General features: G+C 42.0%; 1 protein-coding gene across 2 annotated transcripts in view; it reads right to left on the bottom strand.

The window, feature by feature from the left end:
• RHBDD1 (rhomboid domain containing 1) overlaps nucleotides 1-27,535 on the bottom strand; it is a 109,441-nt gene that overhangs the window by 30,322 nt on the left and 51,584 nt on the right. For both annotated transcript variants that reach the window (XM_030216819.1, XM_030216818.1), the window contains exons 4-5: nucleotides 19,453-19,541; nucleotides 9,762-9,815 (exon numbers count right to left, since the gene is read on the bottom strand). In XM_030216819.1, coding sequence (XP_030072679.1) covers nucleotides 9,762-9,815; nucleotides 19,453-19,541 — 143 coding nt within the window. The remainder of the gene's footprint in view (nucleotides 1-9,761; nucleotides 9,816-19,452; nucleotides 19,542-27,535) is intronic.

Here is a 27,535-nt window from a genome sequence, read left to right as displayed (position 1 = left end):
TCTATCTAACCCCTTTTTAAACTCCGTCAAGCTAACCGCCCGTACCACGTTCTCCGGCAACGAATTCCAGAGTCTAATTACACGTTGGGTGAAGAAAAATTTTCTCCGATTCGTTTTAAATCTACCACACTGTAGCTTCAACTCATGCCCTCTAGTCCTAGTATTTTTGGATAGCGTGAACAGTCGCTTCACATCCACCCGATCCATTCCACTCATTATTTTATACACTTCTATCATATCTCCCCTCAGCCGTCTCTTCTCCAAGCTGAAAAGCCCTAGCCTTCTCAGCCTCTCTTCGTAGGAAAGTCGTCCCATCCCCACTATCATTTTCGTCGCCCTTCGCTGTACCTTTTCCAATTCTACTATATCTTTTTTGAGATACGGAGACCAGTACTGAACACAATACTCCAGGTGCGGTCGCACCATGGAGCGATACAACGGCATTATAACATCCGCACACCTGGACTCCATACCCTTCCTAATAACACCCAACATTCTATTCGCTTTCCTAGCCGCAGCAGCACACTGAGCAGAAGGTTTCAGCGTATCATCGACGACGACACCCAGATCCCTTTCTTGATCCGTAACTCCTAACGCGGAACCTTGCAAGACGTAGCTATAATTCGGGTTCCTCTTACCCACATGCATCACTTTGCACTTGTCAACATTGAACTTCATCTGCCACTTGCACGCCCATTCTCCCAGTCTCGCAAGGTCCTCCTGTAATCGTTCACATTCCTCCTGCGACTTGACGACCCTGAATAATTTTGTGTCATCGGCGAATTTAATTACCTCACTAGTTATTCCCATCTCTACGTCATTTATAAATACATTAAAAAGCAACGGACCCAGCACAGACCCCTGCGGGACCCCACTAACTACCCTCCTCCACTGAGAATACTGGCCACGCAATCCTACTCTCTGCTTCCTATCTTTCAACCAGTTCTTAATCCATAATAATACCCTACCTCCGATTCCATGACTCTGCAATTTCTTCAGGAGTCTTTCGTGCGGCACTTTGTCAAACGCCTTCTGAAAATCCAGATATACAATATCAACCGGCTCCCCATTGTCCACATGTTTGCTTACCCCCTCAAAAAAATGCATTAGATTGGTGAGGCAAGACTTCCCTTCACTAAATCCGTGCTGACTTTGTCTCATCAGTCCATGTTTTTGTATATGCTCTGCAATTTTATTCTTAATAATAGCCTCCACCATCTTGCCCGGCACCGACGTCAGACTCACCGGTCTATAATTTCCCGGATCTCCTCTGGAACCCTTCTTAAAAATCGGAGTAACATTGGCTACCCTCCAGTCTTCCGGTACTACACTCGATTTTAGGGACAGATTGCATATTTCTAACAGTAGCTCCGCAAGTTCATTTTTTAGTTCTATTAATACTCTGGGATGAATACCATCAGGTCCCGGTGATTTACTACTCTTCAGCTTGCTGAACTGACCCATTACATCCTCCAAGGTTACAGAGAATTTGTTTAGTTTCTCCGACTCCCCCGCTTCAAATATTCTTTCCGGCACCGGTGTCCCCCCCAAATCCTCCTCGGTGAAGACCGAAGCAAAGAATTCATTTAATTTCTCCGCTACGGCTTTGTCCTCCTTGATCGCCCCTTTAACACCATTTTCGTCCAGCGGCCCAACCGACTCTTTGGCCGGTTTCCTGCTTTTAATGTATCTAAAAAATTTTTACTATGTATTTTTGCTTCCAACGCTAATTTCTTCTCAAAGTCCTTTTTTGCCCTCCTTATCTCCGCTTTGCATTTGGCTTGGCATTCCTTATGATCTATCCTGTTACTTTCAGTTGGTTCTCTTCTCCACTTTCTGAAGGATTGTTTTTTGGCTCTAATGATTTCCTTTATCTTACTGTTTAGCCACGCCGGCTGACGTTTAGTCTTTTTTCCCTTTTTTCTAATACGTGGAATATATTTGCCCTGAACCTCCAGGATGGTGTTTTTAAACAGCATCCACGCCTGATGCAAGTTTTTTACTCTGCGAGCTGCTCCTTTCAGTCTTTTTTTCACCATTTTTCTCATTTTGTCGTAATCACCTTTTCTATAGTTAAACGCTAGCGTACTTGATTTCCTAGTTTCACTTCTTTCAATGCCAATATCAAAACCGATCATATTATGATCACTGTTATCAAGCGGCCCTCGTATCGTTACCCCCTGCACTAGATCATGAGCACCACTAAGGACTAAGTCTAGTATTTTTCCTTCTCTTGTCGGCTCCTGAACTAGCTGTTCCATGAAGCTGTCCTTGATTTCATCAAGAAATCTTATGTCCCTTGCGTGTACAGATGTTACATTAACCCAGTCTATATGCGGGTAATTGAAATCCCCCATTATTATTGTGTTGCCCAGTTTGTTTGCGTCCCTGATTTCCTTTAACATTTCCGCATCCGTCTGTTCGTCCTGGCCAGGCGGACGGTAGTACACTCCTATCACTATCCTTTTCCCCTTTGCACATGGAATTTCAATCCACAGTGATTCCAAGGAGTGTTTTGTTTCCTGCAGAATTTTCAATCTATTTGATTCAAGGCTCTCGTTAATATACAATGCTACCCCTCCACCAATCCGATTCACCCTATCACTACGATATAATTTGTACCCCGGTATGACAGTGTCCCACTGGTTATCCTCCTTCCACCAGGTCTCAGAGATGCCTATTATATCTAATTTTTCATTTAGTGCAATATATTCCAACTCCCCCATCTTATTTCTTAGGCTCCTGGCATTCGCATATAGACATTTCAAACTATGTTTGTTGTTCCTAAGTACATCATGCTTAGTACTTGACAGTATTAATTGGCAATCTTTTGTCTGATTTTTATTGTTATTTAAAGATACCCGATCTACTACAATCTCTTTTGCAACCTCACTATCAGGATACTCTATCTTCCCTGTTATGGTGATATCTTTGAAAGATACCTTATCCCGAACCATGCTCTTTTGAGCGACTGTCGGCCTTCCCCCCATTTCTAGTTTAAAAGCTGCTCTATCTTCCAGATCAAGTACTTCAGATCGCAGGAATTCAGAGGCTCAAAAGAAGCTTTCATCAGCTGGGTAAGAACAACGCTGAGACCCCATGACACTGGTGGAGGTTTGACTGGGGGCTTTGACAAAAGCAAACCTCTCAAAAAGCGAACTACTAAAGGCTGTCCAGAGATAGGCTTACCCTCTACACGTTGATGAGAAGCACTAATTGCACTAAGGTGAACTCTTAGGGAGTTGGCCTTGAGACCAGACTCTGATAAGTGTACAAGGTATTCAAGCAGGGTCCATATAGGACAAGAAAAAGGATCTAGGGCCTTGCTGTCATACCAGATGGCAAACCTCCTCCATTTGAACGCCAATGTCGAAGGACCGGACCGATCAGCAAAACGTCTTTCACACTAAGCCTCCCGAGACACTTGGGTCCGCTATTTCATTACAGAGTACAGCTTACAAGCAGCTGGCAAATGTTCGGGCCCAAGGCACTGGAGACACCACGCGTGGGGGTCGGTACCCGAGATGGTCCAGTGGCAGCGAGTACAATGCTTGAAGCCGCTGGGAGTCCTCAATGACATGGACGGAAAAACAGCAGCTGCGAAATTAAAGGACTCGATCTTGCCAATAAAAAGGCACAAAAAAGGAAAAAAGACCCGGCCCAGCAGCCTAAAAGGTGGCCGCGACGAAAAGAAAGGAAACTTAAACATGTGAAGAAAACTAATAAAATAAGGGAAATAAACTTTTTTTTTTTTTTTTAAGAAGAACTACATACAAGAAGGAAAAAGAAAAAAAGGGGGAGCGGTAAAACACTAAAACTAGTCTCCTGAGCCGAAAACTGAGTGCCGTTCAGAAAAACGTGTCACTCCAGACGCAGTCAAAAAGAAACTGATGAGGGCACGCTCACGTTGCGGGAAGCTGTTTGCGCATGTGCAGTGTGTTCGGCCCACGCGACGGAGCGTTTGAGAGTTCTTTCATTAGCTATGAACTTTTTGACGGTCTCCTGGGCCGTCGCGGACAACGACCCAATCGTGAGAACAAGCAGCCTGCTTGTCCTCGTAGAAAAACAACTTACAACAGTGTACTGCATATTTTCATTTGACAGCATTTTTTTGTTCAGGTTCTTCAAATAAATATATTTTCTGATCTATTACTCCTAATTTTGAACATAAAGAAATATCCTAGGTTTCTGTAATTAAATCAAAGTTGGAGTTGAAGGTTTGGTGTGCTAACTCCACAGCCCTGGTCAATGCTTCTATAGGATTCTGATACATATCTACTTATAACTCTGGGAACAATGACGCAGGAGGCACTTTCAAAAAAAAAAAACTGCAAACCTATTATCGTTTAACCAAAATAAATAAAAATCAAAACAAAAAGGGGTGGGCTAAAGGTAGTGAGCTCGTTTTAACAAAATTATTATCTCAAGCAATAGCATTATCAGTAAAATGAAAGCAACTGATGCTCAAATACACTGCTCAAAATCTGTAAATTCTGAGGCTGACTCAAGATATACTTTGCACTTTATTTTATTTATTGGGATTTATTAACTGCCTTTATAAAGAGATTCACTCAAGGCAGTGTACAGCAGGTACAGTTTAACATAAAACTTATAATTTTGTTGACCGCATAACAAAAGTAAAACAACCAAGTATATGTGTGTGGGGAGGAGCAGAGAAAACACCATGGTGAAATCTATTCTTGCTCATTTTTCTTTCCTTGAATCCTACTAGAGCACTTCAGACCTATGTGTTATGTCCTCTTACCAGCAGATGGCGGCAGAGAACTTGAAGATTCCGATATCACCACCACAATAAGGAGAGGGGAAACCAGGAACCTTCCGAGATGCCAATGCCAAAGCAGATGAAAGAACAGGAAGAAAATTAAGGAGAAAAGTACACAAACAAACACCAAAAAAAAAATCCAACCCAACCCCACCCCATTGTCAGTATACTTCCAACATAGAATAAAATATAAAACTGACTGTTGGAAACTAAGGCCCCCCAACACTGTCATATTCTTCCATCTTCTGGGACAGGTCCTGGACTGCTCTAACAGGAGTCAAGGAAAGGAAATTAACAGTTAAAACCTTCAATATCATCCTGCTAGACCAGTCCAAACCAATGGGAAGAATTAAAGCCATCTCAGGTAAAAAGTCTAGGACTTCCCCATCAAAGGCAGCAACTCATCTAGCTCAGATGAACGTTGGCCAACTCAATAGCTGTTTTAATTCAAGGTGCTCACTTGCCCCGAAGAATGTTGGCTGACTCAATAGCTGTTTTAATCCAAAGTGCAATGTACAACTAAGAAGCATGACACTACTTCTAGGGATGTGGAACAGGGCAAAAAGATGATCTGTACACATGCGTCAGGCAAACCTGAACAAACTGGCGTCTGTTTTCTACACCTTTAAATATAAGCTTTGTTTTGTACGCTGTTCTCTGAGCATTGGGAGGGAAAAGGAAATGAGCTCATTAACATGCGTTTGACTACACTAGCATGCTATCTGCGCTAATCTTTGGTGTGCCTGTTGTTTCCCGCCCTACAGCGTCTCAGCATTCTGTGTTCACTAATACGAGTGCTAATTTAGTTCTAATGGCCTCTAGTGCCTGCGTTTGCTTCTGAGTATCAGGGCACAAATGCATGCATTTTTACATATAGGGTAATTTTAGAGCGATATTATATGGGCAAAAATGGTTTTATAAAAATTACCCCTAAAGGAATAGATCTCTGTTTAGCTTTCACTTCAGCAACAATAGAAAAAGATTCTTGCCTGCAACAATGACTGTTGCATCCATATGACCACACTTATTCCGACATTCAGAAATAAACCATACCACATCTTGCTTACGTGGGTCTTTCTCCAGTATTAGGGTGGTAATGTAGATCACAAGACAAACATGGCTGCACTGCATAAACCTCACAAATGAAAAACCGATGTGCCCAGCATGATGGCCTGAAGCTGCAGGCTTGAAAATTCTTTTCAGATTGATCATGCAGGCAGAGTAACAATCTTTTCTCCATTCAAAACACAATTTGGTATCTGATATATATAAAAAAGCAATACAAAATACAATATTTTGCTTGCAGGAATATATGACCACTGTGCACATTTTTCACTGTCAGCTTAAAATTTATTAGCATCGCTTATGTGTTTTCATGAGTTACATTTCAATTATGCTTTGTTCCTGAACTTAGAAATTCAGGTCCAGTTGTTATAGGGGTAATTTTGTACCAGATTGCATGCCTAGGTAGTACACGCGCACTTTTGCCTGGGTGGATACCTGTGAACTTTCAAAATGAAAACTGGGTAATGCATTTGGTATACTCCCCAGCTCTAACCCCCAGGGACACCTCTGTTCAGTTCAGGTCAAGCTAAAGGCGTACAGGGTATATATACACTTGTACATGCAAATTTGTAAATGGATATTTTCTAAAACAAAGCACAAAGATTCAATTGCCTCAACTTGTAGGTATTATCTTGTGCTTAGTGACACAAGCACTTACTGTATATAGACGCATCGAAATAGGTGAAATTCAATTCACCTATTGTGCTTGGGTTTAGAAAATTTTGTATATAGTTCTCTTGTGAGAAAAATTGTCTTTCAAAATGGAAAATTCCACAATAATCCCCCCCCCCCCCCCCCCCCAAATAATCCTCTAAATCACAATGATTCAAATACTGGAAGTTCTGGGTTCAAGTCCTTCACTTCATCAACCTCTAACACCATCAATTATATTATTTTGTTCAAAACACTTTGCAACAGTAACATAGTTCATTGACTGAAGTCACCTTGGACTGGGCTAGTAACCCTACCCCAGTGAACACTATCCACTGCAACTTTTAAAGAAGAAAAAAAAAAGGCTACCTCTATATGCTTCCAACTCTAAACCTTTCTGCGTTTCCCTCCGACTCCAACCTCTCAGTCATGCACAGTTTCCATGGTGCATCCTTCCTCTTCAGGCAGGTCCCCACTTCCTTCACTTCCACCTCCTTCAACATTCTGGACCAAAGTGCCTCCCCTATACCTCTGGGCTGTTCGCCCTCCTTTGGCTTCATGGGAGTTGTAGTCCTCCAGTAAATCTTCTCTCTCCTTTACTCAGTCAAATTTCCTGGCCTTTCTTTCTGCAGTGCCCCCTTCCTTCTGGGATGGGTTATATATCCCATCACATTAGGAATACTGAAAAGCTAGAGCATGTTAACATGTCAGGTGATATTACCAGGAGATCCAAATATGGTCAGAAACCTCAATTAACTTTTTCACCAAAGCATCCAAGACCAGTTTCAGTACAGTTTTAAAAGCATCTTCAGGTTTAATTTTTGTTGTTTTGAAAGGGAAGGGGAAAGGGACTTGTTATACTGCCTTTCTGTAGTTTTTGCAACTACATTCAAAGAGGTTTGCATAGTATATACAGGTACTTATTTGTACCTGGGGCAATGGGAAGTTGGGTGACTTGCCCAGAATCACAAGGAGCTACAGCAGTGGGAATAAAAACCCAGTTCCCCAGGATCCAAGTCCGCTGCATTAACCACCGTGCTACTCTAAGGGCCCGATATTCAAAGGATTTATGCCCCTACCTTTAAGAGTTATGCTCATAAATTGGCCTCTTCAAAAATTTACTAGGGCTGGGTGCATAAAATGTTGCTCAAAATTTCACTAAAATCTTAAAGTTATGAATATAACTTTTATGCTCCTACATTAAGATGAATTTTCAATCTCCTAAATTTGGCTGAAAATAGGTCACAAGTTTAGGAGGCTAACTTAGGAGCATAAATTTAAGAGCTCGGAATTTTCAGACTATTGGGTCCTGATTTCACACCAGTTTCAAACATATTTGGCAAATTAATTTCCACGTGGAAAGCAGACTGGGTGGGCCAGATAATCTTTTCCTGTTGACATTTATAAACTGCAAGACACCTGCTCTGCTACTTCCAAGTTTCCTAATGGCACCTTATCGCTCAAACCAACTTGCAATTTCTGTCATGCATGCCTGGCTTCCAGCCCAAAACTGGGAACTGCTGAAGCAGAGTATCGCTGTTACATGCGAGGATGAAAATAAAAATCAACCACTCCAACAGTTCAATAAGAACAATCTACTTCTTAATTCCAGGGTTTAGCCACAAACAGTACTTGGTTAGGAAACATTCCTTAAATTAACTTTATTTTCATTCAGCAAGGAATGCTTTAATACACTAATAGAAAACACACTAAAACAGAGCTCATCACATTTTGAATTAACTATATATGTTGGTCATCGTGTGCTATTTATTCAAGATCCTGAGCAGCTAAGAAGTTGTTTGTAATAGTATCAAAGAGACGTTTCATGCTGGGAGGGATGGGTTTACTATTTTCCCATACATTGGTTTGGATACCTCTTTGCCTAACTCTCTGGCCTTGAAAAGAAAATTGTAATTTAAATAAAAGCTGGTATACACCAGTTAAAGGGCCTGATTGCGTTCTCAGCCTTGTCAGTCAAAGCTGTGGCTCACCCACTTTGCTGTATTATTGCTTCTCCTTTGATGTACCAAAAAAAAAAAACAACGCTCTGGCCAATTTGCAGCTTTTCTGCTACTGTTTTTCTTGCTCTCAGATGCTATTGATTCTATATTGTTTACATTTGGAAACTGCTGCAATGCTTGCAAATAGCAGTATAGAAACGTTCTTTTTTTTCCTTTTTGTTGTTGTTGTGGCTATTTTCCTGGCTTTCTTATCAGTAAATTGTAGTTCCTTTCCATTTAGAAATTGTAGCTTTGGTTTGTAAACTGCTTTACTTACTATCTACTTATTTATTTGGACTCGCTTACCACGTTGCATTTAATACCTATTAAATAAACAAATATAAACATACTAAGTAAACAATCACACATTAATGTAGCCCGAGCAGTGCTCTAGTACTAAACAGACGTGATTAGGAATAAGGGCTCCTACAGCAGCTTCCAACACTACCTCTAGCATGAATCTCAAGCAAATCTCCAGAAGAGGAGTTGTCTAATGGTTACAGCAGCAGCTGAAAAGCAGAGAAACCAGGATTCAAATCTCACTACTGCTCATTGTGATCTTGGGCAAGTCACTTAAACTTTCACGGTTTCAAGTGCAAACTTAGGTGGTCATCTATTAAGCCACAATAGCGTTTTTAGTTCGCGGTAGAAATCAGCTGGCAGTAAATGCTGAGACACCTACAGGAATATAACGGGCGACTCAACGTTTACCGCCAGCTGATTTCTACCGTGAGCTGCTACTGAAAAGGCATGAGCTAGATCCAAATTCCTTCCCTTATCATTTTAAGACTTTTACCTACCAGATAATTAAAACAAACAAAAAAAAGGCAACACCCTTACACGTTTGCCCTTTTGAAAACCAGTCTTCCATAAGCAGGAATATTTACCCCATGTTTCTTGTATGCTAACATTTTAACAAAACCACTGGTATGAATGCCAGATATATACACACACATGCTGCTAAAAAGCTAAACAATCAATCTTATTATAAAAATAACGATTATCTTCTGATTTTCACTGCCAACCTTTTCTCAGTGCAAAATTTGTTTGCAAAAATAGAATAATTAAGGGTGACTATGATAAAGTAGATTTAGAACCAAGGAGAGGAATTCATTTACTGCTTCCTCACAGCTCATTAAGTCCAAGAAATGGTTTTTAAGAACTGTCTTATGTCAGCATGTCTATTTGGCAAGCATTTTTAAGCAATAGCTTTGAAAAACAGAAGTTGAGATCTTATTGTGAACTGAGAGAATACGATTTACCTGAGCTGTTAAAGTGAGTAGGCCTTGGAGAATGATCATCAGAGGACAAAGAACCTAAAACAGAAAACAGAGTATTAAATAATCCCAATGGCTACTTTTGTTGATGCCTCTATATTTATAAAAAATGGACCTCATATTTGAATATACTTGACAGCAGGACCTGCTATCAAGACAAGTGCTGCCGACTGGGACTATCTGTTGATTTTCAGTGCCACTTATCTGGAAAATGCCACTGCCCCAGTGCTATTTGGACAGAACTGGGGCAGTATGGAAGTAGAGCACTGGCGGAGACAAAATTTGAAGTAATATTCAAACTGCTATTCAGATACCTATAAGGATTCTTTTTTCCAATTAAAGATTCACATAAGGCATTACATTTTCTAGATATCTGTCTCCAAGCGGTTAAAGTTTGGTTGACGGCAAATTGATCTAAACTGACTGTATCTAAAATTTCAGACTTTCCTTCTGTAGTTCCCAAATCTTTCGCTATTGATGGCTTAGGGATCCTTTCACTAAGCAGTGCTAAAAACTGGCCTGAGCTAGCCCCAACGTGGGTCTTTCCTGCGTGCTAAGGCCGTTTTTATCATTGCCAGTAAATGGTTGATTTTGGTATTTCTGCAATAATGCCTATTAGGTGTTGGTCAGCGATCACACGCTATTTTGTAGGTGGTAAGGGTTCACGTACTAACCGATTAACATAGTGGTGCCCACTCTCCACACCCAAACAAGCCCCCAGTGCTAGTAATTAAATTTTGTTTTTTTTAGTGCGCGGGTAACGCGTGCACATACAAAACTTGCAGTGGGATACATGCGTTAGTGCTTACCGCAGCTTAGTAAAAGGGCCCCTTAAAAATTCCTATAGTGGCTAGTTTAAATAGCTTGGTATGCGGCTCAATACTGCTTTATCTTTGAGCACCCAACTTAACAAAACCATCCAGAATGTTTTTTTTTTTTCAAACTTAGAATGATTAGGAAACTAAGGAACCCTTTTAGAAAGCGGCGGTAAGCCCAATGCGGGTGCCAATTTGCAGCTACCTCCAGCTCAACACAGGTGCTGGTGGTAGTTCCAGCCGTTGCGTGTGCCGTTTCCCGTGCTAGGGAAAATAGGGTACTATTTTCTAGCGCAGCAGTTACCCATTGGTAATCGGATAGCGCGTAGCGGCGGGAACCCTTACCACCACATCAATGGATGGCGGTAAGTGTTCCCCCTTGCATGGCCACATGGTAAGAACAATCATACCATATGGCCATGGTTATTTTTAGCCTTTCTTACTTGTTGCGGTAAAAGGGCCACAGTGCGCGGCAAAAATGGCTCCCGCCGCTAGCTCTACAAGTGGCCCAAAATTTGGCTGCTCGTCTTTTAGCTAATGTATCTCATTTTGCTCATATTTCTCCTATTTTGAAAGAGTTACATTGGCTGCCTATTCGATGGAAGGTGCAGTTTAAAATGTTAATTCACAAAACATTAAATGATAGAGAATTAGCAATAGCAATTGGAGCACTACAGGTGTCTTTTACTAAAGTTTAGCTCCAGTTATCTGCAGCAGGGCCCATAGGAATAAAATGGGCCCTGCTGCAGATTAACTCGAGATAAGCTTTAGTAAAAGAACCCCTAAGAATGCATAGACCCTTGCAGGCAGGGGTGTGCTGGTAAAATTTTAACAACGGGTTCTCTCTCTGGGCATAGTCGGCCCTGAAATTTGGGGGGGGGGGGGGGGGGAATACATGTCTCTCTCTCCCCTCCCTTGTTCGGGCACGCTAGGCATACCTTTGCCGAGCCCCACCAGCCAATAAATGGACTGCCACCATTCTCTGCTGCTTGTTTCTGGCTCTGAGCAGCATGATGGAACCTTCTTGCGCTTGCATGAAAAGTCCCAGCCTGATGCTCAGAGTCAGAAACAAGGAGCAGGGAGCAGCAGCAGTCTATTTACTTGGTTGGTGGGGCCAACATCACTGCCGGCAAAGTAAAAGAGAATTCAGGAGGGGGCCCAAGCCCACATTTTGGGAGTCAGTTGTTAAAGTAGCCGCAGGGAGGCCTACTTTAACAACCAGCTCCCAAAATTCTTAAAAACTTAACAAACGGCTCTCGCGAGCCCGTGAGAGCCTGCTCTAGCACACCACTGCTTGCAGGCTTTAAGATCTGCAGATAAACTTCAACTTGACATTCCATCTTTTCATCAGATCAGACTGAATAAATACTGCTTCTCAATTTATGTGTCTGGTGCTTTTCTTTAGAATGCCCTTCCTTTTGAACTGTGTAAAATTGCCTTAATAACACAATTTAGAAAATGTCTGAAAGCACAACTGTTTGCTCAGACTTTCCCAGATGCCTAATACTCTGCTGTGTAGTTGCTATATTAATTTGCCAATATACATAAAAGAATGTGCATTAATTTACGAAGACATTTGAGTTTTTGTAATTAGTTTTTTTGCTACGCTAATTTTTATTTGTTCTCAGTTGCAATGCATGATTGTTTTAATACATTTTAAGATTTTGACCATGTCACGAAATGCCTAGCCACCCACCTGGGGCTACCCTGTGGCCGCTTAGAAGGTCTATCCCCAGCACAGCTCAGGTCCACCTGCACCTGTCGCTTGTGCTCTATACTAGCACCCTCCTCCCACCGACTGGGTCCCAACCACTTCTGGGCATGTCTCCCGCTCTCAAATTATTCCCAGTGATTCCTAGGTTACTGGGGCCACACTCCCAGTGGTCCCACAGTTCCTAGAAAGTACCCACAGACCCAACATACAAACCACCGGGATTCTTAGTCGGTCCAGACAAGCAGAGGCAATAAACTAAAACTGTTTATTGTCATGAAAAAAATATTGAACAGTGAACCATAAAAACAGCACATAACAACAGGTAACTGAATATGGATCAATTATAAAACTAACTAAACATTTGTTTACTATCTAAATGGTACCTGGGAAATACAGCAAAATATAGCTGCTTACAGAGTCTCAGTAAAGAGATCTTTCTATCTCTAATTCCAAGCTAAGACTGGAGAAAAAGCCAGTACATCCTAGCTGAATTTTGAGCTCTTGGGCCAATCAGAGCCCAGAACAACAAGTTTTAAAAATAGCTGGCCACATCACTTTAGGTTACCTCTTATCTGTGTTAACTAAAGAGGGAACAGTCAGTTCTCTGTAACAACTTTAAACATAAACATGCATCACCTGCTGGCCAAACTAGAGAAATACACGTCAAGAAATGATGCAGTTTTATAGGCTTAAAACCAACTGTTTTGTCACAAATATGTTTTTAAAATTTTGGCCATTTTAAGCTGTTTTTAAAAATATTTTTGTGGTTTTGTTATGTATGTTTTATGCAATCCGCCTATGTGTGATAGCGTACAACATAAATTTTTTAAATAAAGGTAAGATGGCAATTTAAGTATCACAACTAACTGGATTAACACTAGCACCACCATTCTCAGGGTAATTTTATGAAGTCATGCCTAGTTAACAAACACTTTCACATTTCTGTTTTATGTCTATTTAATAAACTCAAGTACGAAATTAGTTGAAGTCCCCAGCACATCTAGCCAGTCAGGTTTTCAGGATAACCACAATGAATATACATGACACAGATTTGAATACAATGGAGGAAGTGCATGCAAAACTCATGCATATTCATTGTGGGTATCCTGAAAACCCGGCTGGCTGGGTGTGTCCCATGGCGTGGGTTGAGAACCCCTACTTTATAAAATACTAGCATAGGCATAAAAGAATGCGCATATATGTAGACACTAGCACTCACATCAACTCACGGGCTGGTATAAATGGTAGCAAACACTTTCCACAAGTACATACGTTAAGGAATTTTATAACCCACATGCATAAACTTGGACTCTTCACACAATCCACCTCTTGTGCATGGTCACAGTGAAGAAAGCACCATGAAACTTACGTGTGTTCACACTAGCAGGAGTTTCATAAGAGGCTGCTTATCTACTATAATAAAACTCACCCTCAACGTTCTGAAGACAACATTCTGAAGTCACTCAGTCACTCACTGAAGGGTTCATGGATTCATGGTGGTGAAGCCACAACACTGACCATGTCTCTCTGCCCCGCCCTCGCATGACGGACCAATCAGAAAAAACACCCTCAACATTCTGAAACACAAAGGACCATCACAACACCGTTCCCAGGCAACACTAGGCAACTTAAGACGGACCAATCAGAGGAAACTACGTGACAATAAGGGAGGAGCATTCACCAGCAGAATGGCTCATTATTTGTGCAGCACGGAGAGCACAGAACCACCGCTGGAACGAGAGAAGAATATTCCTGCTGTGGGTATGTGCAAAAATTTACATTTCACATTTACATTTCACCAACAGAAAGACCCCCCTCCACAAACCTCCTTGACAGACAAAACCACACACACACAATACAACAGAAACACACCCTCAAAGCCACACACCAATCCAACCCACTTTGCCAGCACAGCACAGCACATCCCCCAACCCCCAAGCAAAAAACAAAACAAAACAAGACACACATCAACAACCTACACACACACCGCACCCTCACACACTCACACACAAAATAACTCTGTGACACATACACACACACACAAAAAAAACCACAAGTTAGCGCCCGTTTCATTGGTTTCGGAAACGGGCCTTTTTTACTAGTGGATTTATAATGTATACTGGCTCCTTTTACAAAGCGGAACTACTGATTAGTAACGTGCTGAATGCCAAGAAGCCCATTTAATTCCCATGGGCTTCTTCGCATTCAGCGCATGTTAAACATTAGTGCTGCTTTGCAAAAGGAGCCCTAAATGACTAAAATACCAGCATGTACAGACACATTCTTAGTGCCAAAACTAGATGGTTCTTTATAAAATGATATTCAACGTCACACACTATTCGGATAGTGGCGCTGAAAATGTGGATTTTATTTAAAATTTTATGGACGGTATTTTAAAAAAAAATTGCCAACCACAGTGTTTAAATATTGACCCAAATATTTTTTTTAGCATTCGTGTATCCTGGTTGTTTTTCATAGCTTGTAGTTTTCCATTGGGCACAGTTACAGGTATTATTATATTTTGGCTGTTGTTTCTGTGTCATTTTCAAAAGGAAAACACAACCCTAATGCTCAATGATTCATGGCACAACCCTGAACACCCCCTGCAATGTCTTTTTTAATTAATACATCCAGATTTATATGGAGGAAGTGGTGGAGACAAAATTAGTGATGAAAACAGAAAGGCATGGAATAAAAAGAGGTTCCTTTAATGGCAAAAGAAGGGAAATCAAGCACCGGGCACCATAAACAGTGAAATAACTTTTTTGCATTTCAAAGAAGGGATTGGGGATAGCCTGCCTGGAGTGGCAATTACAACCCTAAACAAAGGCATGGGACAGGGGTGAAGGAGGAACCAACAAAGAGTAAAAGTTACACCCTAACCACATTATTGGGCAAAGTAGATGGATGTTCTGATCTTTATCTGCCTTACATGCTTATTTTACTATGGGGCCCTCTTCCTAAGTTATATCAAGTGGCTAGCACAGGTTTTATCGCACGCACGTTACACGTTAGCATGAACACGCAATAAATGGCTAAGGTGTGTTAAACCAGTCAGCATGGTAAAACCTCCGAGCTAGCTGCTTAACACAAGTAGAAGCGGTGCACAAGCATGACAGTGACAGCTACAGCATGGGTCAGTACTGGGTACTAGCTGTCATGATTGCCAATAGTGTGGCTGCAATTAAGACCACCTTAAGAGGTGTCATTAAGTGAAGCCACACTACCAGCATTGGTAGCCACACTACCAAACTGCTATTAATGAAGCCCCTGTGGTGGCTACCTTTTCACATTCCCACTTCAAACCCCCAATCCAATCCCCCCACTCTGATCCCCATTCTCCCACCCGATCCGGCCTGAAGCCCCGTTCTCCTAAACTCAAATGCAACAAATAGCCCCACCCCTTTAGGAAAGCCCTCCAGCTCACATAAATCTGAACCCCCCCATCCCCACCCTGAGCACCCTTGGGACTTACCCAGGGGTAATTCCTGGTGGTCTAGGATATGGAGTGGGAGCTGAACCTCTCTTCTCTTCTATCTGTCTCTGGCTGCAAAATGGTGCTGATGTCCCCTAGTGGTAGTCTCACAGTACTACCACTAAAGGTCATCAGTGTCATCTTGCAGCCAGAGATAGAAAGGGCAGAAGCAGAGGGGAACTGCTCCAACTCTGTCCTCTAACTCACTACTAATTACCTCCAGATAAGTCCCAGGAATGCTCAGGGAGGGGTTATCTGTGACTTCTGGCTGAGAAGAGTTTCAGGAAGGACTGGATGTTTGGATTTAGGGGCGAGGGGAGATAAATCAAAGCCAGTTCTTCTAATATCTTTAGACTTATCCGTCACATTTGATCTTATAGACCATCCAATTCTTCTTAACCTGTTACATGACCTAGGCGTAACAGGAACAGTATTTGACTGGTTCATGTCATACTTAAACAACAATTCTGTTTTTTTCCCCGTTTAGAATTGTACTTTTTCATTCTTCCGTCTTATGACATTATATCTATTTGGCTTAGTAGACATTATCTGTGCCTGCTGCTAATTAGATTTATATTAGCCCTACCCCGTTTTTTTACTACAGACTGGTTTAGTTAATCCACTCTAGGTTTTTTCGGAGGTGGTGGCCAGCCCATGATTGTAGCCTACATAGGTGTGTCCACTGAGTTGGTACCCTTGGCTAATGAGGCTTTTTATTTAAGATAATAATGACATATTTTTATTATTGAGTCCTTTTCTCCCTACTAATTTATGGCTAATAAAGTATATATTTTTTAATTTTTACAATCAAAGTGTCATCTTTTTTATGTATTTATATTTTTAAATACATATTTTATGATTATCTATATATTTTGACTTTTATTTATTTTTTGTTTTTGTTCCTGTTAGTCATCTTCGCTGTTTTGTTTTCTTATATTTTCATATACAGCACAGATAATTCTTACAGCTTCCTTTAGAGCAATTTATTTTTTAGTTTCTTGATACTTAAACAACAGACACTATATAGTTCATTCTAATAGCACTGTCTCCGATCCATTCATGATTGCTTCCGGAGTCCCCCAAGGTTCAACACTCTCCCCAACACTTTTCAATATTTTCCTTGACCCTCCTTACACTGTCACAAAGCCTTGGTTTTAATATGTTCATATATGCAGATGACATCCAAATTCTTTGTCCATTTAGCACTCTCCAATCACATGAAATCTCCAGTATCAATGCAAAACTCCAGACCATTGTCTCTTGGTTTCATATCAATAAGCTTGTTCTGAACCCCTTTAAGTCCAAGGCACTTTTGTTCTCTGATCAGATCCAAACAACTCAGCCCTCATCCATACTTCTTGACAATACTCCCATTCCTCAAGTGCAGACCACCCAACGTTTAGAAGCAATTCTCGATTCTAGACTTTCCTTCCAACCTCAGATCTCACAAGGTATACAACATTCCTTCTTCAAATTCCAAATATTAGGTCATTCAATCCCTGATATATCCCCTTGCTTTGATATACTTATGCATTCCCTTGTAATCAGTCAATTAGATTATTGTAATTCATTTCATATGAGTCTCCAAGTCAAATTTCATCATAGTAGCATAGTAGATGACGGCAGAAAAAGACCTGCACGGTCCATCCAGTCTGCCCAACAAGATAAACTCATATGTGCTACTTTTTGTGTATACCCTACCTTGATTTGTACCTGTCCTCTTCAGGGCATAGACCGTATAAGTCTGCCCAGCACTATCCCCGCCTCCCAACCACCAGCCCCGCCTCCCACCACCGGCTCTGGCACAGACCGTATAAGTCTGCCCAGCATTATCCCCACCTCCTAACCACCAGCACCGGCACAGACCGTATAAGTCTGCCCATCACTATCCCCGCCTCCTACCACCAGTCCCGCCTCCCACCACCGGCTCTGCCACCCAATCTCGGCTAAGCTCCTGAGGATCCATTCCTTCTGAACAGGATTCCTTTATGTTTATCCCACGCATGTTTGAATTCCGTTACCGTTTTCATTTCCACCACCTCCCGCGGGAGGGCATTCCAAGCATCCACTACTCTCTCCGTGATGAAATACTTCCTGACATTTTTCTTCCATCTGCCCCCCCTTCAATCTCATTTCATGTCCTCCAGTTCTACTGCCTTCCCCTCTCCGGAAAAGGTTCGTTTGCGGATTAATACCTTTCAAATATTTGAACGTCTGTATCATATCACCCCTGTTTCTCCTTTCCTCCAGGGTATACATGTTCAGGTCAACAAGTCTCTCCTCATAGATGTCAGATTGTCCAAAATACGGCTATTAAAATTATCAATGGTTTAAAAAGATTTGATTGTCACTCCTCATAATAAAAATGCCCACTGGCTACCTATCACACACTGTATTACATAAAAAATATTACCGTTAGCATTTAAGATTCTTATCTCAGATGAACCCCTGTACTTAGCACAATATCTAGTTCCCTATATCCCCGCCTGTGCCCTCAGATCCGCTCATCTTCAAAGTCTCTATGTGCCTACCTATAGAGAAATACATCATGAACATACAAGACATGCCATTTTTTCGGTCCAAGCCTCCAAAATCTGGAACTCCCTATCCACTCATTTACACCAAAGCACGGCCTTAGGTGTATTCAAATCCGATCTCAAAATATTCCTGTTTTGTGATGCATTTTCCAACACTCCATGATCACCTCATTTTGTTAACACTTCTCTTAGCTAATTCGTAGAATAGCTGAGATTCTTGATGCAAGCTCAGAGTACCTAATACTTTACCCTCCCCCCTTTCTTCTCATTAATTGGAGTTCTTTCCTGTACCCTATTATTCTGTCTAATATATTTGTCCTCCCAATACCTATAGAAATGCTAAGTAGTAGTAGTAGTAGATGGTACCTCCCATTAGGCAGGACAGTAAATCCTTAATAAAACTGGAAACTTGGACTGGATCGGGGAAATGCACCACTATGGCAATATTTTCATGTCTTTGTGGTTGTTGGCACCGCATTACACGCAGTGGAAGGTAGCACAGGTACACTTATACTATATGGCACTTCATGTAACACTGACCGTGCCCTACATGCAGTAAATGCAGGACAGATTCTGGGCATGTCCCCAAAATTACTACAGGGGGACGCAGCAGTGAAGGTGGAAGAGTGTTGCTTGCTTATTCTCCAGGCCATTCCCCGTGCTCTTTACAGGATCACAGGTTAGTTATTCCTTTGCAGAAGATTATGCAGTTGCAGGCTACCCATAAAAGGGCTTGGCAGGCAGTAGCTTCAACCTTGTGGAACACGTTGCCTCAGGAAATTAGTTTGTTAACAGACATTAAAACCTTTTCTAAGCAAGTAAAAGCATGTTTTTACACAAGATTCTGAAGGATTAATATGAGGGGTGGTTAACATTTTGGAGGAGAGGATTAATATGAGTGGGTGGTTATGTTTATGACCATCCTGGTGTTTGTAATATACATTGCTGTTTTATGATTGATTATTTATTCTGTTAAGTCGCTGTAGGCCATAAGGTAACAAAAGGTTTGCTAAATTAAAAAAAAAAAACTGGAACGCATTAGCAGAGACAATGGAACAGACTGCATGGGCTGGCTGATCTTCTTCTGTCCGTATCTACTGTGTTAATGTAACTTCAGGCTGCATTCATTCTGTACCTGCAAACATTTTCAGAATCTTCTTCAGCGGCCCCTGAGTGTACAGCAGTCCAACTAGAATGCCTGCCAGATGCCCAACAAAAGAAGACCTAGAAAGAATGGAAAACCTTTATGAGAATTTGCATTGCAGCTGATTAGATACAATCTATATCCCTCATTATTCCAACGCATGCCAATTAGCCACAGCTTGCTGGCTTCATTCCCCATGGTCTCTTATCCAGCATGTCACACAACCCAAAGAATTTTAACATTTTCCACAAGGCAAAATGAGAAGAAATCACACCATGCTCTCCCTCTCCACTTTTCTGTAGATTCCTGGAGCTGCAGGGCACAGTTCACCCCAGGACAGGCAACATAACACTTGATGTTTCTTAAGTTGGTCCTGGAGTAGTTCCTTCTAGATCTGGTTTTCGGGATATCCACAATGAATATGAGCGCGTTAGAGTTGCATGGCTAGGGGACTACTCCAGGACCTTTTTGAGAAACATGCTATAGCAGGCCATTATCTAATTATGCACAGGGCTTTTTTTGAGGGGGTACTTGGGGGTACTGAGTACCAGCACCTTCTCCATTGTTTGCTAAAATTGACCCATGGTACCCAAGTTTTAATGAAAAAGAGCACAGGCTCTACACACCAATTCTGCCTTGTCATAGATTCTGTGACTGGTTGCAAGGGGGCCTGGCTACTGTGGGGTGGGTCCCTCAGTGATCACCCCACCCCTGAAGGATGGCTTGGCATTTGAGTACCGGCACCTTTTTTGCTAGAAAAAAAAAAAAAGCACTGCTTAGGCATGATTTCTTAGTAAGATTCTAAAATATAGCCAATGTTACTCCGATTTTTAAGAAAGGTTCCAGAGGAGATCCGGGAAATTATAGACCGGTGAGTCTGACGTCGGTGCCGGGCAAGATGGTGGAGGCTATTATTAAGAATAAAATTGCAGAGCATATACAAAAACATGGACTGATGAGACAAAGTCAGCACGGATTTAGTGAAGGGAAGTCTTGCCTCACCAATCTAATGCATTTTTTTGAGGGGGTAAGCAAACATGTGGACAATGGGGAGCCGGTTGATATTGTATATCTGGATTTTCAGAAGGCGTTTGACAAAGTGCCGCACGAAAGACTCCTGAAGAAATTGCAGAGTCATGGAATCGGAGGTAGGGTATTATTATGGATTAAGAACTGGTTGAAAGATAGGAAGCAGAGAGTAGGATTGCGTGGCCAGTATTCTCAGTGGAGGAGGGTAGTTAGTGGGGTCCCGCAGGGGTCTGTGCTGGGTCCGTTGCTTTTTAATGTATTTATAAATGACCTAGAGATGGGAATAACTAGTGAGGTAATTAAATTCGCCGATGACACAAAATTATTCAGGGTCGTCAAGTCGCAGGAGGAATGTGAACGATTACAGGAGGACCTTGCGAGACTGGGAGAATGGGCGTGCAAGTGGCAGATGAAGTTCAATGTTGACAAGTGCAAAGTGATGCATGTGGGTAAGAGGAACCCGAATTATAGCTACGTCTTGCAAGGTTCCGCGTTAGGAGTTACGGATCAAGAAAGGGATCTGGGTGTCGTCGTCGATGATACGCTGAAACCTTCTGCTCAGTGTGCTGCTGCGGCTAGGAAAGCGAATAGAATGTTGGGTGTTATTAAGAAGGGTATGGAGTCCAGGTGTGCGGATGTTATAATGCCGTTGTATCGCTCCATGGTGCGACCGCACCTGGAGTATTGTGTTCAGTACTGGTCTCCGTATCTCAAAAAAGATATAGTAGAATTGGAAAAGGTACAGCGAAGGGCGACGAAAATGATAGTGGGGATGGGACGACTTTCCTATGAAGAGAGGCTGAGAAGGCTAGGGCTTTTCAGCTTGGAGAAGAGACGGCTGAGGGGAGATATGATAGAAGTGTATAAAATAATGAGTGGAATGGATCGGGTGGATGTGAAGCGACTGTTCACGCTATCCAAAAATACTAGGACTAGAGGGCATGAGTTGAAGCTACAGTGTGGTAAATTTAAAACGAATCGGAGAAAATTTTTCTTCACCCAACGTGTAATTAGACTCTGGAATTCATTGCCGGAGAACGTGGTACGGGCGGTTAGCTTGACGGAGTTTAAAAAGGGGTTAGATAGATTCCTAAAGGACAAGTCCATAGACCGCTATTAAATGGACTGGAAAAATTCCTCATTTTAGGTATAACTTGTCTGGAATGTTTTTACGTTTGGGGAGCGTGCCAGGTGCCCTTGACCTGGATTGGCCACTGTCGGTGACAGGATGCTGGGCTAGATGGACCTTTGGTCTTTCCCAGTATGGCACTACTTATGTACTTATGTACTTATGTATAGAACAGTTTTTGGCAGGCATTCTTTGTCTAGCTAGGAAAGATTTACCATTCACTCGCACATCTATAAAAATGAGCAGATTTGTAGCTAGGCTCTTTTAACTACACCAAAGCAGAAGCCCACTCAGAATATTCTGCGGTAATAATTAACAATGTATCATCAGAAATGACAGATCACACAGCACAAACTGTGATGCACGTGGAGAGTTAAAAAAAAGATTTGATAGCTTCCACACTGCACTGTGGCCAATAAACAAGTCTTGGCACAAGCCCTCTGCCATCTGCAGTGTGACAAGAAACACATTGAGAAGCGACGTGGATGTCGACTTGCATACATGACATCCAAAATACTGACTGTAAGGTATGGCATGAAATTAAAATCTAGGCAATTTACAACACATGCTACTAATTTGACTCACCACCTGTGAAGAGGAGGGGCTAGAGAAGGGGTGGAAGGTCTACTAATAAAACTCTAAGGGGCCCTTCTACTAAGTTGCGTTAGGTGCTTACGTATGCCTGATGCAGCTTAAAAATGGCATATCGCAGGATGTGCTCAGTCATCCTGCCATAAGTGCCAAACGTGCAAGCGCTAACTTTCAGCTAAAAATTATTTTCTACCTTTTTGAGGGTGTATGTCTGGAGGTGGAGAGGGGGGTGTTCCTGCGCTAATCAGTTAGTATGACTACATTACCGCACAGTAACTGGATAGCGCAGGAATAGCACGCAAGTCCATTCTATGTACAAAATTTTTGGCTGTACGTGCATACATGCTAACTTTGTTTTGTTTTAAATGGCCAAGTGCTAATGGCAACATTAGCTCTTGAAAATCCCCCCAGTGAAGAATGACTTGTAAAGGAGGAAAAAAGATCTCATACACCTGTGGCAATCAATAAGAATTTCTTCTGCACAGTGCAAAAAGTAATCATAGATCAAAAATCCTCCCCTCCCCCCCCCCCAATATTTTTTAGTTTTTTTTTTTCCTTGCACTATAAAAAAGTTTTTCATATAATGTCATTCAGACACATAATATACAACTGTCCCACAAAACTTTCAACATACAGTGCTGTTCACCAACGCACTTGACTTAGAAAGTGAAAAACTTATCTTAGTGACTCTGACCAGTTCATGTGAAGAGTGGTTACACTTACACCCCAGCTTATAGATCTGACAAGTGTGCGGTCCTAACGGTCCCGTTTTGCTTCGCTTCTTCAGGAAACCACACCGATGACCATTTTGGTTCAGAATAAGAGTACCTGGGACCGATGACAGAAAGGCGGAGGAGGAGCTGCGGCGGCCCCAGGAGCAGCTCAAGTATCTACCAGTACCATGTCCTCTGGCGTGAGGCAGCACAGTACATGCGTGCGCTGCAGCCCCGGGGCCTCTGTTGCTCGCCGGCAGGGGCTTCACTATGGGAGTTTTGATGATTATCTGCTATTGTTTTCAGTGAAGTTGATCTGTGTTGTGGTTTATACAGACAACATTAGCTCTTGGCCATTAATACAAAACGCAGGAAAAAATCTACTTTTACGGTTGTGGTAAAAATAGCCTTAGCACACAGGAAAAGCCTGCACAAGGGCGTGCTAAGGCCACTTTTTACTGCAGTTTCAAAAAAAAGGGTCCCTAAGTTTCTAAACATAAAACCCAGCCTGGAAAATTAACATCTAAACCAGGCTTGTCCAATCTTTTACTGTAGGGGGCCACATTTCATATTTTGTAACATTCGGAGGGCCAAAACACCACTGTCATATTTTGCTGCATGTTTTGTCAAGTAGTGGCAAAATATGATGGTGCATCGTCCCCTGCCAGCCTTCACTGGGATCTCTTGCTCCCCCCCCCCCCCCCCCCCCCCCGTTTCTTTTCCCTCACCTGGCTTCAGCTGCAGAAGAAACGGAGGGATTCCTGCTTTCCCACCATGACTTGCAAGTTGAGCCATGTGGTGCCAAAGTTCAGGTTGATCTCGCAGGACTTGAAAACCACAAGATCAATCCGAACTTCCGGCACTGAATGGCTCATAATTACAGAGCCATGTTGTGTCAGGGAAGCAGAAATCCCACTGTAAGCACCAGAAGAATTGCCAAACTTCCGAGGGCCAGAACAAAAAGCACTTGGTGGGCCAGGTTCTGGCCTGCAGACCTTATGTTGGACAAGCCTGATCTAAACATAACAAAACAGATAACATAAGAATTGCAATACCAAGTCAGACCACAGGTTCATCAAACCCAGTATCCTGTTTTCAGCAGTGGGTGATCCAGGTCAAAAGTAACTGGCAGGATCCCCCAAAGTAGTAAGATTACATTCTGTTTGCCCCTAGGGGTAGGCGGTTGCTCTTTACCAAACCTACTTTAATAATGGTTTATGGACATGTTTTGCAGGAATTTGCTCAAATCTTTTTAAATTTACTATGCTAACTGCATTCATCACATCCTATGGGAAACAAAATTCCAGAGCTTAACTATTGAGTGAATTTAAATATACCATGAAGTTGAAACATAGCATATCTCCTGTCTTTGTACCTTTTGAAAGAGTAAACAATTGAAATGAATTTACCTTCTACTTCACTCAGGATTTTATAGACCTATTATATCTTCCCTCAGTAGAAAAGCCCTAACCTCTTTAGCCTGTCCTCAGAGCAGTGTCATTCCATCCCCTTTATCATTCTGGTTTTCCTTTTCTGTACCTTTTGTAATCCCATTACACCTTTTTTTTGAGATGCAGCAACCAGAATTGCACACAATTAAGGTGTGGTCAGACCATGAACGATAGAGAGACCCAAAACGGACACATGGCAATTTTCATGTTGCCGCACATCCATTTTTGGCAAAAATTTTAAAAAGGCATTTTTACACGTTTACAGAAAAATGATTCTGCGTGCACCCAAAACATGCATCTACACTATTGCAGGCCATTTTTCAGTGCGCCTTTGTAAAAGAGTCCCTTACAGGGGCATTTTATAAAGGGCATCCAAGTCAGAATTGGTGCATCCTGCTCATAAATATGCATATAAAAAAAAAGAAAAAAGAAAAAGGGCCATCTCACAACAATTTTCAAACAGGAAAGACATCAAGATTTCCTGTTCGAAAATATGTGAGAAGGATGTCCTTATAATGGAGACGACCATCCTGAACAACCATCCTACAAACTGAAATGTTTAAATTATAAATAGCAGAAAACAAGGCACAGGGATGTCTGTCTTATTAAAATGGCCATAAAGACAACCTTGCAGAACAGAGGACAGCAGCCTAGTGGTTAGTGCAATTCCTTCAGGAACAGAAAAATACCTACTGTACATCACTTCAACAGCCTTCAGGCTTGCAAGTGTCATATTTTTAGGTACAGCAAGAATTTTTTCTGTTCTTGGAGGGAGCCCTAGGAAAATAATACAGTACAATTTGAACCTGTGCCTCTTGGTTTACAATCCACTGCATGAACCACTAGGCTACTCCTCTGACCTGCTTGCTGCTTTGGTCAGGATGGCTATACCTGCAGCTGGCATACAGCCTGGTTTTCCTTTCCGGGGTCGGGGGACAGACTTATCACTCCAGTGGTCAGATGCTCAATGAGATCAACTTTTTGTAACTTGGATGTGACTGAAACAGATCTACATAATTAGAAATGAAATAGGATAGTCCTATGTTCAAAACGAAGTACCTCAGCGGCCCAGGTACAATAAATAACAGATACAATGATGTGTATGAAAATTTAGCACTGTGATCCCCCCCCCCCCCCCCCCCCCCGCCGTTTACTTATCCGCCCACTAGCACGGCTTAGTAAACAATGAGGTAAACTTTTTACTCTGTGGACATTTTCCCTTCCTGCAGATTCTTGGGTTGTAGATGGATTAGTTCTAAATTGTACAAACATACTTGGAGGCTATTTGCCCCTTTCTTTTCAATAACTTTTGCCCCAAGCCTAAATCTAGCCTGCCAATGGTCGACTGTTTCCATTCCATTCCTTTCAAAGCACATAATGAAATAAAATTAAATTGATAGCAATTCCCTCCAGTCTTCCATCCCATTCCCACCATACTACTAATTAGATGGTTAGCATTTGCAGTGAAGGGGACTCTGTCTCCCAGGCAGCACTATGCCAGTTTTGATTATATTAAATTCTGGGACATACAGCAATATGCTACTTACAAGAATAATTGGCTTTCTGGAACCATCTGTGTAATTGTGTAAGGACTGAATCCCTTTTATTAGGATAGCTTTTGTGTACAAGAATTTTTACTCTAAAAGGCTCCATTAGTAGCATCTTTTAATGAGCAGCCAATATTTGGACAGAATAAACTGCTGTATCAGAAAGATGTGATCTCCAATAAAGGGAAAGGTTTTTATGTCATCTATTTATCTGTCATCTATGTATTTGCTTTTCAATTTAAGATACTTCAGTTCCCCTTGCAGAGGATTTTCTTGAATTTCTAGCCAATTTACATTATTTTAACTACATTTTTATTATTTTCTTCAAATGTCAGTTTGCCCAAGCTTGACACTTAAACTTTCCAACAGGAAGATATTTGGGGGCCCTTTTACTAAGCTGCAGTAAATGGGGCCCTGTGCTAGCGACGGCGGCTGTTTCTGCCGCGTGCCTGGGCCCCTTTTACCGCAGCAGGCAAAAAGGCCAAAAAAAAAAGATGGCTGCATGGCCGTTTCTGGGGGAGCACTTGCAGTCACCTACTGAAGTGGCGGTAAGGGCTCCTGTGCTAACCTGGCAGTGCACGGAACTGCCCGACTACTTCCAGGTAACTCCTGCGCTAGAAAATCAGACCCGAATTTCTGTAGCGCAGGAAATGGTGTGTGCCGGGGTGGAACTACCACCAGCATCCGCACTGGGCCGGTGGCAGTTCCGGGTTGCTGCGCGGCAACCCTTTAAAAAAAGGGCCCCTTGGTGACCTTGGTGAATACAAATAATCACAAATAACACAGCTCAGAGGCAACACATACAGAGTAAATTACTAATCTGCTATTTAGAAACGAAAGTGGAAAAGAGAAGGAAGTGATGCCATCGGTGAAGCACCAGTGGAAGAGTATTGGGTACAGTGGTTCAGCATTCAGCCTTATTCTCCACCCCCCACCCCCATACACACACACAATTAAGATTCAGGTTCCTAGTCTGTGGAATCCCCCCTTTAAAATTTTGATAATGGAATGCTGCAATCATCACTGTACAATAAAAACGCGTATTTGGATATCATGAATTAAATGTAGAACTTGGTTCTGCAGGTAACGGAGGTGATGGTTGTTTGAAGTTATATAGCTGTCAAAACTTACTGTTTTGCTTTGATGACAGCTTCCTTCTGCTGCCCCCCCCCCCCCCCCCCCCCCCCCCGGAGCTGTTGCCTTGTCTTGCCTAATAGCGTAAGGAATTGCAACAATTTGCCAGTCTACAGTTATCTAAACAATAAATAAGCTCATGGAGCAGACCTAGAGGTCTTGACAATGTAACAGAAGAATAAGTGGTGTGCCACAGGAAGAAGCCTACAAAGATTAGGTTGCCACAACTCAGCAGCTTTACAAGGCTTTAAAGGTACAGGAAGGGAAGGACATTGTGGTCAGCTTCTTGAAAGTAGACAGACCATACAGGATCCTAAATGTAATAACAGACCTAAAGATACTGTTGCCTACATAAACCATTACTCAGAGAAAGTCAGAAAAGTGGGGGCTGATCAATGGAAAGGAAATAAAATGGAGATCTTAAATTATTTGTTCCCTATTACCCTACAAAAGCATAGAGAGATGAAGGATGTTAATGAT

Source organism: Microcaecilia unicolor, chromosome 10 (genome assembly GCF_901765095.1).
Source record: "Microcaecilia unicolor chromosome 10, aMicUni1.1, whole genome shotgun sequence".
Lineage (NCBI taxonomy): Eukaryota > Metazoa > Chordata > Amphibia > Gymnophiona > Siphonopidae > Microcaecilia > Microcaecilia unicolor.
This window is presented reverse-complemented; position numbering and strand designations above follow the sequence as displayed.